This window comes from Oratosquilla oratoria, chromosome 20 (genome assembly GCF_046742065.1).
Source record: "Oratosquilla oratoria isolate Oo_2021 chromosome 20, ASM4674206v1, whole genome shotgun sequence".
NCBI lineage: Eukaryota > Metazoa > Arthropoda > Malacostraca > Stomatopoda > Squillidae > Oratosquilla > Oratosquilla oratoria.
The window spans coordinates 20,691,737-20,708,185 of record NC_134796.1 but is presented as its reverse complement, the minus strand read 5'-3'; the positions used below and the strand labels follow the sequence as shown (position 1 = coordinate 20,708,185).

General features: G+C 39.9%; 1 protein-coding gene across 3 annotated transcripts in view; it reads right to left on the bottom strand.

The window, feature by feature from the left end:
- bug (thioredoxin domain-containing protein bug) overlaps positions 1-15,440 on the bottom strand; it is a 33,285-nt gene extending 17,845 nt beyond the window's left edge. Inside the window, exons 1-4 of one of the 3 annotated variants that reach the window (XM_076203675.1) lie at positions 15,362-15,440; positions 6,403-6,480; positions 5,853-6,151; positions 5,539-5,634 (exon numbers count right to left, since the gene is read on the bottom strand). In XM_076203675.1, the coding sequence (XP_076059790.1) occupies positions 5,539-5,634; positions 5,853-6,151; positions 6,403-6,424 (417 nt within the window). In that variant the 5' untranslated portion in view covers positions 6,425-6,480; positions 15,362-15,440. Of the gene's footprint in view, positions 1-5,538; positions 5,635-5,852; positions 6,152-6,402; positions 6,481-15,203; positions 15,281-15,336 lie in introns of those variants that run through there. The other 2 variants (XM_076203678.1, XM_076203677.1) reach the window with 2 other exon arrangements.
- Positions 15,441-16,449: the final 1,009 nt, after the last annotated feature.

The window sequence follows — 16,449 nt, the reverse complement described above, 5'->3', positions numbered from 1 at the left end:
AATTTTCCTAATTGACTTTTAGATTATACATACATATACCAAAGGCTTTTTCCCCTTACATGGGAGGTAGCCAAAAAACAAAAGCATAAAAACCATTCCCACCCATTCTATCCCCACACACTCCACCCCTCTCCCTCCCCTTTTTCTTGGCTCCTCCTGGATGACAGAGTCATCCCTGGATCTTGCCCACTGCCCTGGGTCAGAGGCAGTGTTGCAAGACACAACATATCCACAGCAAGGCCACTTCCTTTAATCGGTGACCCTCCCATACAGTGTTGTCGGCACAATCACTCCTTCATACAATTTCCTCTTAGCATCCATTCCCAAATGTCTATTTCTCATTACATTCTTTAATCCACCAAGGCATTTAATTGCTTCTCTCAATCTACATTCTACCTCCACCTCCACTCCTCCCTTTCCCACCATATTCACACCCAAGTATCTAAAATTATCCACTTCCTCCAGTCTCTCACCCTTAATACTCACTTCCAGTCTGCTGCCACTTTTTCCTCTTGTGCATCCCATTATCTTACTTTTACCTACATTTATCTTCAACTTTCTTCTTTTGTACACCTTCCCAAACTCTGTCACTAGCCTCCTCAACTCCTCTGATCCTGCTACAAGTGCAGTGTTCATTCACTCTCTTTTTCTGATTCTAACACAAGCTCTACTACATACATACATATACCAAGGCTTTTTCCCCCTTACAAGGGAGGTAGCCAAAAAGGGAAAGGCATAAAATCATTTCCACCCATTCCATCCCTGAATACACTCCACACCTCTCCACCCTCCCTCTTATCTGAGCACCTCCTGGATGACGGGTCATCCCTGCACCTTGTCCACTGCCCTGGGGCAGAAGCAGTGTTGCAAGACAGCACATCCACAGCAAGGCTGCTTCATTAAATCGGCGACCCCACCCTCTCCGTCCCCCCCATTGCATAAAGGGAGAGGACAGGGAGAAATCCCTTGGGGCTGCGTCAAATTTTGCTCACACATACTACCTCACTCCCCATCCCCCTGCCCATTCCACCTCATGCAATCACATCATCCATATACAACCATTCTCCATTCACCCGTCTTCTGTCCTCTCCCGTCCTTCTTCAACAGACATTCCCCTCTTCCCCAAAGCCCCCTTCACCCCATCCATCCACCTCATCCTAGGACGTCCCCTCATGTTCACTCCCTCCACATCTGCCTTCCATACCTCTTTTACTAGTCTTTCTTCACTCATTCTTTCCATGTGTCCAAACCATTCTAGTATTCTTTCATCAACCCTATCTTCCAGCTCCCTTTCCACCCCTGTTCTCCTCCTCACCTCCTCATTTCTCACTCTATCTAGCCTAGTAACCCCCATCATACTTCTCAGACACCTCATCTCAAACACATTCAAACTCCTTCTCTCTTATGTTCCATGTTTCTGCCCCATACAGTGCTGTTGGCACAATCACTCCTTCATACAGTCTCCTCTTAGCATCCATTCCCAAATGTCTTTTTCTCATTCTTTAATCCACCAAGGCATTCACTCGCTTCTCTCAATCTACATTCTACCTCCACCTTCACTCCACCTTTTCCTGACACATTTGCACCCAAGTATCTAAAACTATCCACTTCCTCCAGTCGCTCTCCCTTAATGCTCACTTCCAGTCTACTGCCACTTTCACCTCTTGTACATCTCATCACCTTACTTTTACCCACATTTATCTTTAGCTTTCTTCTATCACATACTCTCCCAAACTCTGCCACCAACTTCCTCAATCCCTCCTCCGATCCTGCCACAAGCGCAGTGTCGTCCGCAAACAACAGCTGGCTCACCTCCCACTTTTCTCCATTTTCTTTAACCATCTCCAATCCCTTGCCCACTACCCTTGCATTTACCTCTCGCACCACCCCATCCATGTATAAGTTGAACAGCCAGGGCGACATAACGCATCCTTGACGAAGTCCCACCTTTACCTCGAACCACTCACTCTCTCCATTTCTAATCCTGACACAAGCTCTACTACTCTCATAAAAACTCTTGACAGCTCCCAGAAGCTTTCCTCCTATCCCGTATATCTGCATAACCTCCCACAGTGCCTTTCTGTCTACCCTATCATAAGCCTTTTCCAGATCCATAAAAGCCAAAAAAACATCCTTCCCCTTTCCTATAGCTTTCTCACATATCTGTCTTACCACAAAGATCTGATCTACACAACCCCTACCTGTCCTAAATCCACACTGTTCCTCACCAATTACTCCTGTTCCTCTCCTAATCCTCTCAATCAAGATCCTCCCATAAGCCTTCCCAACTACACTTAACAAGCTAATCCCTTTGAAACTACTACATTCACACTTGTCCCCTTTTCCCTTGTAAAGAGGAACTATACAGGCACTCCTCCAGTCCTCCGGCACTCTACCCTCTCTCCAGCAAACATTAAATAACCTCACCAGCCAGTCCACCTTCACTGTACCTCCCTTTTTCAGACATTCTGCATGTCATCCATCCAGACCAGGTGCCTTACCTGCTTTCATCATTTTAACAACTGCCTTCACCTCATCCTTCCTTATTTCTCCTCCATTCTCCTCACTCTCATTTTCTTTGCATTTCCCACTGCAGCTATCTTTCCCTCCCTATCCTCCTTCACATTTAGCAGCTCCCTAAAATATTCTGCCCATCTTCCCCTTACTGCCTTCTCTTCCATTATCATCTCTCCATCTGCACCTTTTACCTTTTCTTCTCTACTTGACTCGCCTCCTCTTCCTCTCTTAATTTCTTTCCAAAACATCTTTTTATTACTTTCAAAATTTTCTGTCATACTCTTACCCCATTTCACATCTGCTTTCCTCTTTGCCTCCTTTACCTTTTGCTTTACTTCTCTTTTCTTTTCTTTGTGCCTCTCATATGACTCCCTTGTCCTGTTTTGTAACCAATCTGTGAAAGTTCGCTTCTTCTCTTCTACAACCTTCTTTGTTTCCTCATCCCACCATTCACTACCCTTTCTTCTATTTCCCCCTGTCCTTCTTGTTCCACACACCATCCTTGCACACTTTATGACTCCCTCCTTGAACCATCCCCATTCCTCCTCCACACCCAGCTCCACTCTATCCTTTACTCCCTCCCACTCCTCCTTCAGCTTCTTTTCGTACTCCTTCTCCTTTCCCTTTTCATTCAAAGAGACTCTAAGAACCTCCCTACCTTTTGTCCCTTTCCTCTTTCTCCATCTATCCTCTACTACTCTCGTAAAAACTTTGGCCTATCCCATATATTGGCAATACCTCCAACAGTGCCTTCCTGTCTACCCTGTCATAAGCCTTTTCCAAATCCATAAAAGCCCAAAAAACATCCTTACCTTTTCCTAAAGTGTTCTCACATATCTGTCTTACCACAAAAATTTGATCCATGCAACCCCTACCTGTCCTAAACCCACACTGTTCCTCACCAATTACTCCCTCTGTTCCTCTCCTAATCCTCTCAATGAAAACCCTTCTAAACTACACTTAACAAAGTGACCCCTCTGAAACAACTACACTCACACTTGTCCCCTTTTCCCTTGTAAAGTGGAACTTTACAGGCATTCCTCCAGTACTCTGACTACCCTCTCTTAAACAAACATTAAATAACCTCACCAGCCAGTCCACCATCAATGTACCTCCCTCTTTTAGACATTCTGCATGACACCCATCCAGACCAGGTGTTTTACCTGCTCTCATCATCTTAAGAACTGCCTTCACTTCATCTTTCCTTATTTCTTCTTCATTTTCCTCACTCATTACTGTCATTTTCTCAGCGCTTCCCACTACAACTACCTTCCCCTCCCTATTCTCCTTCACATTTAGCAATTCCCTAAAATACTCTGCCCATCTTCCTCTTACTGCTTTCTCTTTCATTATTATCTCTCCATCTACACCTTTTATCTTTTCTTTTCTACTTGATTTGCCTCCTCTTCCTCTCTTAGTTTCTCTCCAATTTTTTTTTTTTATTACTTCTATGTATTCTATATTCCCTTGGCATAATTTTACTATTTCCTGTTTTTTTTTTTAAGTTTTAGTTTACTGTTCATGTATCTATAGAATAATTTTGGTTGGTCCTTACATTTTTCTATTATGTCTTTTTCATAGTTTCTTTTTTCCTCCCTGCATACTTTTACATATTCGTTCCTTAGATTGACATATATTTGCCACTTTCCCAAGCTTTATCTCTTCTATCTTTTACTTCATTGCACCTTCTGTTAAACCAGCACTAAATATACACCTTTTCCTGTTTTTGTCTTGGTACATATTTATCCATTCCTTCATTATAGATTTACTTCAAAATTACTCCATTTCTCTTTCACTTGTGTTTCTTTGTTGTAGAATTTTTCCCAACTTGCTTTTTGAAAGAAATTTCTAAATTTCCCAAAGTCTGTTTTGTTATACATCTGATGAGGTGCCTGAGAAGTATGATAGAGGTTACTAGGCTGGACAGAGTGAGAAATGAGGAGGTGAGGAGGAGAATGGGGGGTGGAAAAGGAGTTGGGAGATAGGGTTGATGAAAGAGTATTGGGATGATTTGGATACATGGAAAGAATGAGTGAAGGAAGATAAGTAAAAGAGGTGTGGAAGGAAGAGGTAGAAGGAGTGAACATAAGGGGGGTGACCAAGGATGAGATGGATGGATGGGATAAAAGGGGCATTGGGAAAGAGGGGAATGTCTGTTGAGGAAGGAAGGGAGAAGACAGTAGATAGGGGTAAATGGAGAATGGTTGGGTATGGATGATGCTGTGATGCATGGAAGGGAGGGGATGGGGGATGAGGGGTGAAGGAGTATGTGTGAATAATAAATTGATGCAGCCTGAAGGGATTTCTCCCTGTCTTCTCTTTTTCCTCATGAGGGGACGGTAAGGGGGGGTTGCAGATTAAATGAAGTGGCCTTGCGGTGGATGTGTTGTGTCTTGGTACACTCCTTCTGTTCCAGGGCAGTGAGCGTGATGCAGGGATGACCCACCATCCAGGAGGAGCCAAGAGAAGAGGGCGGGGGGAAGTAGGTGAATGGGAGTGGAGTATGTGGGGATGGAATGGGTGGGAGTGGATTTATACCTTTGTTTTTTGGGGAAAAAGCCTTTGGTATATGTATGTATGCCACTGCTAAACCAATGGCAATTAATGTGTCTTGGTCAGGAGGTATCTTTGTTTAATAACTGCATGAGTAACACAGAGGTTGGATGTATGTTTGGTTTGACTGTCTGACACCTCTTCAAACCTCTTAACAAATAGAGTGGACAACTGAGTTGGACAAATTGTTTGACCATGTAAATGACCCTTTAAGCCTGTGCTTACAATTTATTTTAATATTTTTATTTTATTTTTAATTTTCACGGTCAGATCTTTGATGTGTGGGCTGAAAGCCATGTACCAAAAGTGAGACCCACAATTTCTGGTTCTCGCCTTTGACAATCTAGTCTACCATTTATCCAACAAATAAAGAAAACTAATCTATTATACAAATAGTAATTATGAAAGTTATTAGTCTGACCAAAATGCTACACTAAAAATAAATGGTGCACAATAAGTATGTCCTACCTCCTCTTCTGGTTGTGACTGCTGCTGCTCTTCTAGTGAGTCTGTGGCCTGTAACTCTGCTTCATCCATTTCCTCCTCATCATGGAATCCATCAGCCTGTTAATAGGAAAACTACAAATATGAAAAATATATATACAATTTCCTAATTCAGTAACTAAATGACACCAAACCTACAAAAGTTACTCATTTAATTTGTATCTTTTAAGTCAAAAGAAAATAAATTTCAATTCTTTAAATGCTCTGAGGAGGATGCACAACTATAGCTACTGAAATGCATCAATACTTTTTCAAATAAATCCCTAATGTCTTCTTACCTTGATCTGTCGTAATATTTGACGTAAATTCATGCCACTGTGCCCAACAGTTTCTTGGCCTTCATCTTGTGCCTCTTCATCGAATTCTTCTTTTGATGAATCTAAAACACTTTCTGACAATGTAATTTCATCAGTGACAATGTCCTCTGACCTATCTTCAACATTCTCTTCAACTATTTCTTCCTTAATCTTGTCATTTCCAGTTTGAATTTCTTCTCCATTCCAGTTACTGGAATGCTCAGTTATTTCAGCAGACACTATACCAATCACAGTAACTACTAAAAAGAAGGTCACAAGGTCTGAAACAAATGGCAAGAAAGCTGTTTATTTGATATTCTCTCAAAGCACCCCTAGCTTGAGTGCAAGGACCTAAATATTCAGGATTAATTTAGTTTCTGTTAAGCAGGGAAGGAACTGGGCAAGAGACAGGTGTGAGTGAAGAGTGGTTGTGATGGGATGGTAAATTGACATGACCTAAAGAGACTTCTCAGACAGGCAGAGAAACAGGCAAAGAGAATGTAGAGATGAAACATGTATCACTTGGACTTACCTTTATACCAATCAGAGGCCATCCTCTAGCCGTTTCATTTCACTGATCTTGCCTTCATTGGTCCAAACTATTACATTCCTTGGGAATCAAGAATATTTACTTTATTACTATTACATTATTTATTATCATTACTATTACATTACCCTCACCTGGGGTATAGGTTGCATGTTAATATGGAGTTAACCAATTTTCATAATCATTTTATGATATATATTTGTATATATATATATATATATATATATATAAGCTTCTTATACAACCTTTCAATTTAACAAGCTAAAAACCTTTCTTTAGTAGTTGGAAGATTATAAAACAAATTCCAAGATCCATTTTGGAAAACTGTGTAACTATAAAAGTACAATGTTTCTACTCTCATGAGTAATTTTCTAATGCTGAAGGTTTTCTATGATTTTACACAACTATGAAAGCATGGATAGAATATATAATTCAACATGGTTAGGGATATAGTAATGCAGAGTAAATAGCAATTACCATACTTGAAACAAAACAAACTATATGCAAATTGCCACAAACACAAAAACTATGACAATAAAATAGATGGGAAGAAAAAAGATGTGAATAGGTGGGAAGAAAAAACTATACTGAATCCAAATCAATTTGGATTCAGACAAAGAAGATCATGTACAACAAACTTGATCTGCTTCTACTCGAGATTAATAGATATAATACAAGAGAGAGATGGTTGGGCAGACTGTGCCTTTCTGGACATACAAAAGTCATTTGATAAGGTACCACACAAGAAACTAATAAGGAAAATAGAGTAGGTAGCATCAGAGGAAAATTGTTGGAATGGATGAAAGACTTCCTGACTGGGAGGAAAATGAGAGTAGTAATCAAAGATAAATTCTCAAATTGGGAAAAAAAATGATTAGTGGTGTCCCGCAGGGATCAGTACTGGCCCCAATCATGTTTGCCACATACAGTGAGACCTCTCATTAACGGACGTTAATTAGCTGTGTTTGCGGTGTTTTCAGTGTTTTTGGTGCTGTTGTCTAGTGCGTGCAATCACTATGCCACCCAAAAAACACTCCAAAACACTGAAAACACAGCAAAAACACAGCAAACACAGCTAATTAACGTCTGTTAATGAGAGGTCTCACTGTACATAAATGACATGGATGAAGGAGTAGAGTGTTACATGAATTTCTTTCCAGACGATGCAAAAATACTAAAGAAAGTAAGAATGGAGGAGGATTGCAACTCATTACAACAAGACTTGAACAAGATCTGGAAATGGACTCAAAAGTGGGAAGTGAAATTCAATATCAAGAAATGTAGTATAATGGAATTTGGAAAAAGTAAAAACAGAATATCGAGAGATTATAAAATTGGTGAAGAGGTCAAAAAAGTAAACTCGGAAAAAGACCTTGGAGTGATGATCAGCAAAGACATGACACCTTTACAAACATATTAATAAAATAGTCAGAGAAACCTACAATTTATTGAGGTCAATAAAAGTGGCGTTTGTCTATTTGGATGAGGAAATGGTAAAAAAAAAAATTATATTAATAAGACCAACACTCGAATACGTAGCAACACTATGGACACCCAGTACCAAAAAGAATATAAAAGAGTTAGAAAGAATGCAAAGAGCAACAACAAAACTGGCACCAACTCTTCCAAAAATGACATATGAACAAAGACTATCCAAATTAGAATTACCAACTCTAGAACAAAGAAGGGAAAGAGGAGACCTACTATCTATAGAATTATGAAAGGAATGGAAATCTTAGATATGAATGATATATTGAAATGGGACAACAGAAAAACAAGAGAACACGGAAAGAAACTCAAAAAAGATAATTACAGGAGAGATCTGGAGAGAGAGAGAAAAAAAAAGCTTTCAACAGAGTGATAGATACCTGGAACAAATTAGATAAAGAAACAGTGTGTGCAAACACTATTTAAGATTTTAAGAAAAAACTTGATGCTGAAAGATACAAAGACGGGTCACCACGAGCATAGCTCCCTTCCTGTATAATACAATAATATAATTAGGTAAATGGTAGTTTAGAATTACCCTAAGTGATTTATGAGACCAAACAAAAACTACATTAAAGAACTGAAACAATATCAACAACAAAAATTATAACAATCCTAATGATGATAATAACACTATTGATAACTAAAATCATAATAATAATAATAATATTACATACATACATATACCAAAAGCTTTTTTCCCCATTATACAGGGGGTAGCCAAAAAGAAAAAGGCATAGAAACCACTCCCACCCTTTCCATCCCATACATATTTCACTCCCCTCCACCCTCCCTCTCATCTTGGCACCTCCTGGATGATGGGTCATCCCTACATCCTGTCCACTCCCCTGGGTCAGAAGCATTGTTGCAAGACACAGCACATCTACAGCAAGGCCGCTTCATTATTTTGGTGACCACCCCCCCTCTCCATCCCCTCATACAGAAAAGGAGAAGACAGGGAGAAATCCCTGTGGGCTGCGTCAAAGTATTTCTCATACATACTTCCTCACCCCCCATCCCCCACCCACTCCCCCTCATGCATCACAGCATCATCCATACACAACCCTTCTCCATTCACCCCTATCTTCTGTCCTCTCCCACCCTTCCTCAACAGACATTCCTCTCTTTTGTAATGCCCCTTTCACCCCATCAATCCATCTCATCATAGGATGCCCCCTCATATTCACTCCTTCCACCTCTGCCTTCCACACCTCTTTTACTAATCTTTCTTCAATCATTCTTTCCATGTGTCCAAACCACCCATATACTCTTTCATCAACCCTATCTCCCAGCTCCCTTTCCACCACTGTTCTCCTCACCTCATTTCTCACTCTATCTAGCCTAGTAACCCGTATCATACTTCTCAGACATTTAATCTCAAACACATTCAAACTCCTTCTCTCTTCCTCTCTCATGTTCCATGTTTCTGCCCCATACATTGCTGTTGGCACAAGCACTCCTTCATATAACCTCCTCTTAGCATCCATTCCAAGATGTCTATTTTTCATTACACTTTTTAATCCACAAAGGCATTTACTCACTTCTCTCAATCTACATTCTACCTCCATCCCCACTCCTTCCTTCCCTGCCACATTCGTACCCAAGTATCTAAAACTATCCAATTCCTCCAGTCTCTCTCTCTTAATGCTCACTTCCAGCCTGCTGTCACTCTCTCCCCTTGTACATCTCATCACCTTACTTTTACCCACATTTATCTTCAGCTTCCTTTTTTCACACACCTTCTCAAACTCTGTCATTAACTTCCTCAATCCCTCCTCTGATCCTGCAACAAGCACAGTGTCATCAGCAAACTACAACTGGCTTTTTTCCCAATTTTCTCCATTTTCTTTAACCATCTCCATTCCCTGACCCACTACCCTTGCATTCACCTCTTAAACCACCCCATCCATGTATAGATTGAACAGCCAGGGCGACATAACACAGCCCTGATGAAGTCCCACCTTTACCTCAAGCCATTCACTCTCTCCATTTCTAATCCTAACACAAGCTCTACTACTCTCATAAAAATTCTTGACTGCTCTTAACAGCTTTCCTCCTATCCCATATATCTGCATTACCTCCCACAGTGCCTTCCTGTCTACCCTGTCGTAAACCTTTTCCAAATCCATAAAAGCCCAAAAAACATCCTTACATTTTCCTATAGCTTTCTCACATATCTGTCTTACCACAAAAATCTGATCTACACAACCCTTATCTGTCCTAAACGCACACTGTTCCTCACCAATTGCTCCCTTTGTTCCTCTCCTAATCCTCTCAATCAAGACCCTCCCATAAGCCTTCCCAACTACACTCAACAAATCCCTCTGAAACCACTACACTCACACTTGTCCCCCTTTCCCTTGTAAAGCAGAACTATACAGGCACTCCTCCTGTCCTCCGGGACTCTATCCTCTCTTAAACAAACATTAAATAACCTCACCAGCCAGTCCACCATAACTGTACCTCCTTTCTTCAGACATTCTGCATGGCATCCATCCAACCCAGGTGGCTTACCTGCTCTCATCATCTTAACAGCTGCTTTCACTTCATCTTTCCCTATTTGTCCTCCATTTTCCTCACTCATCACAGTCATTTTCTTAGTGCTTCCTAGTGCAACTACCTTTCCCTCCCTATCCTCTTGTTGGATAATTTTTTGGTGGAAGATGTATTGGGAATGGAAGATGGATGGAAGGGGGTGCTTGGAGTGGACTGCTTAAATGAGAAAGAAAAAGAATACAAGACAAAGCTGAGAGAGGAGTGGGGATGTTTCAAGGAGGGAGTCACAGGGTGTGCAGGGATGGTGTGTGGAATGAGGAGGACAGGGGGAAATTGGGGGAGGGGTAGTGAGTGGTGGGAGGATGAAGCAAAGGTTGTAGAAGAGAAGAAATGAGCATTTACAGTTTGGTTACAAAATAGGACAAGAGAATTATGTGAGAGGCGCACAGAGGGAAGAAGAGAAGTAAAGCATAAGATATAGGAGGCCAAGAGAAGAGATGTGAAATGGGGTGAGAATGTGACAGAATTTTTTAAAAGTAATAAATTGACGCAGCCCAAAGGGATTTCTCGCCGTCTTCTCATTTTCTGCATGAGGGGACAGAGAGGGGGGGTTGCCGAATTAATGAAGTGGCCTTACTGTGGATGTGCTGTGTCTTGCGACACTGCTTCTGACCCAGGGCAGTGGACAAGATGCAGGGATGACCCGTTATCCACGAGGTGCCAAGATAAGAGGGATGGAAGAGGATGGAGGGGAGAGGAGTATGTAGGGGATGGAATGGGTGGGAGTGGTTTCTATGACATTTTCTTTTGGCTACCTCCCATGTAAGGGGGAAAAATATTTTGGAAGGAAATTCAGAGAGGAGGGGGAGGCAAATCAAGTAGAGAAAAAGAGGCTGGGGTTGCAGATGGAGAGTTGTTTATGGAAGAGGCAGCAGTGAGGGGAGGATGGGCAGAGTATTTTGGGGAATTGCTAAGTTTGGGGGAGGATGGGGAGGGATGGGTGGATGCGGTGGGAGGCGCTGGGAAAATGACAGTGGTGAGTGGGGAAAGTGGAGGAGAAATGGGGAAGGATGAGGTAGGAGTGGTTGTTGAAATGATAAGAGCAGGTAAGGCACCTGGGTTGGATGGGTGTCATGCAGGGTGTCTGAAAAAAGGAAGTACAGTGATGTTGGACTGGCTGGTGAGGTTGTTTGGTGTTTGTCTGGAATAGGGCGGAGTGCCGGAGGGCTGGAGGGTTGACTGGAGCTGTATTATTTTCTGTAGCTTCTAGGAATGTTTTTCTTGCTAGTTTTCAGTATAGAGCTTACATTTCTTTAAGTGGAGGAGTTGTTCAAGGATTTCAATTGCAATTACAGTATAACTGACAAAAGCATACATCATAAGGTACGGTTTGGCTATTTCTGGACCTGCAAATACACACTAGCTAATGTGTATATCTGATGTTTGAACTCTACAGGACTCGCTTCACCAGAGGATACAATTACAAATTACTTGCTTTTTACAATAACACAGAAGTCAGATGTAGATTTTTCTTAGTAAGGACAATAAGGCTCTGGAATTCCATACTTAACAGAGCTATGAATTGTCACTTTCTACTCACCCCTCTATAACCACCTTGGGAATCTGTTGTGCAAGTATTCATAACTAATAAGTATACACATACACCTAGGTCTCTTAATCCAATATTTACCAACCACTACTTGTGTGGATGTTTGGGCCCAGGACAAACCTACTTCGGGAATTGGTGTTTTATGTCCTGGGCCAATTCCTGAAGTGGATTTATGTCCTGGGGTCAAATGTCTTCACAAGAGGTGGTTGGAAGTGTTAGATTAAAAGACCTAGATATATTGCATATGGCACACAATCCAGTTTTTTTTTACATACCAGTACTCTATTTACTTGCACTACAATCGTATCCTACATGAACTGGCATGCCTGAAGTTCTAGCCCCCTTTTTAATAAATATTCTTCAATATCTCACTGTTGAAACTCAAACCTGGTGAGTTCTGACATGCATTAGTCATCCTCCATTTGTTGAATATGTAGTTTGTGTGTTTTTGAGAATTTTATGAGGTCATTTGGTTAGGTTAGATCAGGTTTGTTTCTCTGGTTAGGTTAGAGTATATATTTCTCTTTTTATGCACCAGAGGACAGGAGGGAGAAGGTCACTCAGTTATAGGATGAAATTATGGCAGATCCTACTAGTGTGTGAACATGGCATATTATTCACATTGTAGTAGTAACACTATCATAATTTATTTATAATTCAACCTAACCTAATGTAATTTTATATACCATAATACAATTCAAGCTAACCAAATTAGGTTTATATTTTTGAAAAGCCTTTATATTTTTTTTTCTCATGTGCAGCATCAGGTGCCATATGTAATTTGCATTACACTGCTTGCATTATAAAATATAAAGTCACTGCTGTATTACTCATTCTCTTTTACTCTGAGTAATAATAAACACAGAAAACATGATCAAACCAGTTCACACAATCTGGGGGTAACTCATGTACAACTACAAATGAAAATATATAATCAAGATGCCAAGACTGGCATCCTCATGTACCCACTCATGCCTCATGAGATCTATGTAGGTGTCATTGTACTGAAGTGGTTAAAGACAGGGTGTTGGTCAGGTATGGAATCCAAATTACCCTACCAGTTAATAAATGTATATACATTATATCTCATGAAAACTATTGCCTTGAGTTTCAATAACTGAAAACCTACAACCCTGCAACAGTCAGCAGTGGTCCCCAGGTCCAATCATGTATCTCTCCAAGAAGAAACATTAAAACACTGGACTGTTGTTTGTACTGTATTGGACTGGGTTGGTTTCTGTCACCAGCTAGTGAATGGATTAGTACTTCATTGGCAATAATCAATATTTCTATCACTGGGGACAATATTGTACCAAAGAAGTGGTAAAAGAAAGATGCATGGAGGGTAACAGGACAGGTCAGCAGAAATTAAAAGAGACTTAAATTCTTTTTTGAGAGGAGATTAGCCTCTAATCATAAAAGAGCACTGTATAACTAATGTTACTAGTCATTAGAATAATGACTGCATTAAAGTTATGCAGTCAATACTCCATAGAGGGTTAGAACTAGGAAAAGGTGGGGGGCCAGTCACTGATGGTCAACTCTACTTATATAAAAATGTGGCAGAGGGATAATTGTAACTGAGAGATTTTATATTTTAGGCCTGGACACCTATATGCAATCTACACCAGAGGAAACATACAAAACATTTGTGCCGCATACTCATACTGAAGCTTGCATGTGATTCTCGAGCTGAATCATTCACACTTAGAACTCTATACCACCTCACATTGCCTCCTCTCTAACTAAATTCAAGACCCTACTTACCAAAAACCTTCACAACACCTTCATTACTCCTTGATCTGAACTTACACAAAATTAAATTTACTACCCTACATATAATAACACAAAGCCAAGATCTCATATCCAACACACACTACAAACCCCATTACATCAAACTACCGAAAAATCTATCTCTAAACCTGGCTGGAATCTTAAATTTATAAGCTGAGCTGCTGATCCAGTACCAATTGTGTTGCTGAGTGGTGGCCCTACCAGGTAAGTAAACAAATTACATGAAAAATCACACATTTTAAAGAAAATGGTTCAAATAATTCAACTATATGCAATCTATTACACTAATAATAGTAAGAAACTTAATACAGTATAGTTTGATCCATACCACCAGTGATCATAGATGGCAGACTGGACGGTACTCATAGCGGGATGTGGTCGGTAATTTTCCAGAGGATAAAAACATAACTTCTCTTTGATCGAATTACATGAAAATCACAATTTTAAAGAAAATAAGTCAAATAATGTAACCATATGCTAATTTTTTTTATATAAAATTGTGCATTTGAGCAAAAACCGTCCTTAGTTGGTAATTAGTGAGACTGCACTTTAAGTAGAGGCTATGATAATAAAAAAATTATTTGGCATAGAATCAATATACATGAAGTGCACATAATGACAAGAACACATAGTAACTTGGTTCGAAATAATTGCAAATTGCCGAGGATAACAAAAAAGCATGAACGCTTATTTCCATTGTGGTCATTAGATTGTTATTCTACACTAAGTTACACAGACAACACATGTAGGGGGTTAAGGGGACCAGAGACAATCATGAGTAATACCAGTCAGTACACATATGACACATAAACATTGTTATAGTTTTGCTAATGGAGTAATGCTGACTGCCAGCCAAGAACCAGATGATGATCAGCTGGGCCTGGGAGATGATTCTCTTATGTCTACCCTACAGGACCAGAGAGGTAGGCCAAAGTTCATTACTTTATCAATTAATATCTATAAAACTACACACTTCCGAAGGAAATGAAATACACCATCGTTCATATCACAACATTGTTCACAGGAACAGATGAGCCAGGTAATCGGTTGTATTTTTGTGTGAATCCATAAATTGTCCCCATCACCTGCTAGATCCAATTATTGGTCCCTACTATATATCTTATACATCTGTCAAAATAGATCTTTGGACTTTGTCTTTGGATTTTAAAAGACAGTACCTATCATCCTATGAATGCTAGTTTTAAGAATGTACATTAAAAATAAAAGCCTAGTCACAAAAGTGCATCACCATAATCATGATGATGATCATAATGTCAATCTAGTACCTGAAGAATAAAACCACTCTATTTTCTCCACAAGTATACTTTTGTATGGTTGTAAATCTTATGTGTATATGTAACAGCATGACATACGACAAAAATAAACATTTGTTACTTACGAAGACGAAGTGATATACTTTATAATTGATAGGGATTATCATACGGCAAATACTCATACTGTCTACATAAAATCAGACTTCTGAAAATTACTCGGTAATAAATTACGCCACTTTAAGTATACATAAATCATACCATGGAAAATTATAGGAGTTATTACCATTTCCCTCTCCGCGTTTACAACAGAAGACACACTCCTTTTCGAAGTTTGAAAGTAAACAAACGTGTTCCTGTGTTACCTGTCAGGATGTAAATAAAGATTCGAATCCATCAATCATTTGATGCTGAACCACTCTTACTAATAAAAATACAACGCATTCAATATATCAATCAGCCATTCATAGTCCACTACCGATTTAAGATTTCTCCTGATTATTTCCTTAGTTTGCACGAATACGTCTCCTTGGTTTCCTACCACGCTTCACATCTCGCGGTTTCCATTCAATGACACAATTGCTCCTTTTCCCATCATCTTTCTGGCTACGTTCCCTGCTCAGTTAAAATTCTACTCATTTATGTCCTCCACAATATTTTTCACTAGCTCTCTTGTCGTTCTCCTTGTCTGTCCTTAAAGGTCAACTGAAAAGATTTTGGACTTTTTATTTTTTGTTATTTCATGTATGAAAATATAACTTAGAAGTTAGAACATTAGAATGTACGTTTCTAGCATTCTATAGTCTTGGTTTTATCCAAATAGCAGGATCAAAGTGTCTGATAGCAGACGAACTTTTCAATGTCGTAGTTACATTTTCCACCGTTAGGGCAACTGATGACGTAACGACTGCTGTTTACAATCTTCAACATGATGACCACGCAATACGAGAGTCACATCGAGTGAAGAAGATTGATCGGATTTGTTAACGATTGTCAGTGACAGCGTAGATAACACATGCCTACCTATACACATGATCAGGGCCCTTACATGGGAGTGGGGGGTCATATACCCTGGGGCGGCATATTATTTAGGGGGGCGGCAATTCTAGTCTGGACATGCCACCCACAAAGCTGTCAAAATAATCATAATGATAAAAAAATAAAAATAAAGAATAAAAATAAAAGGAGTCCTGAATATTTTACCGTAATATACGAATTTTGAATTAGAATTAACAGAGTATGAAACATTTTACCTTATCCTCTCTGCAGTGGGGACATTGAATATATATATATATATTTTAAATTATTTCGCAAGCCAATCAGTAAAACAGTCTGTAAGGGATGGTGGAGGTGGGAAGTGGTGATGGGGGAGTG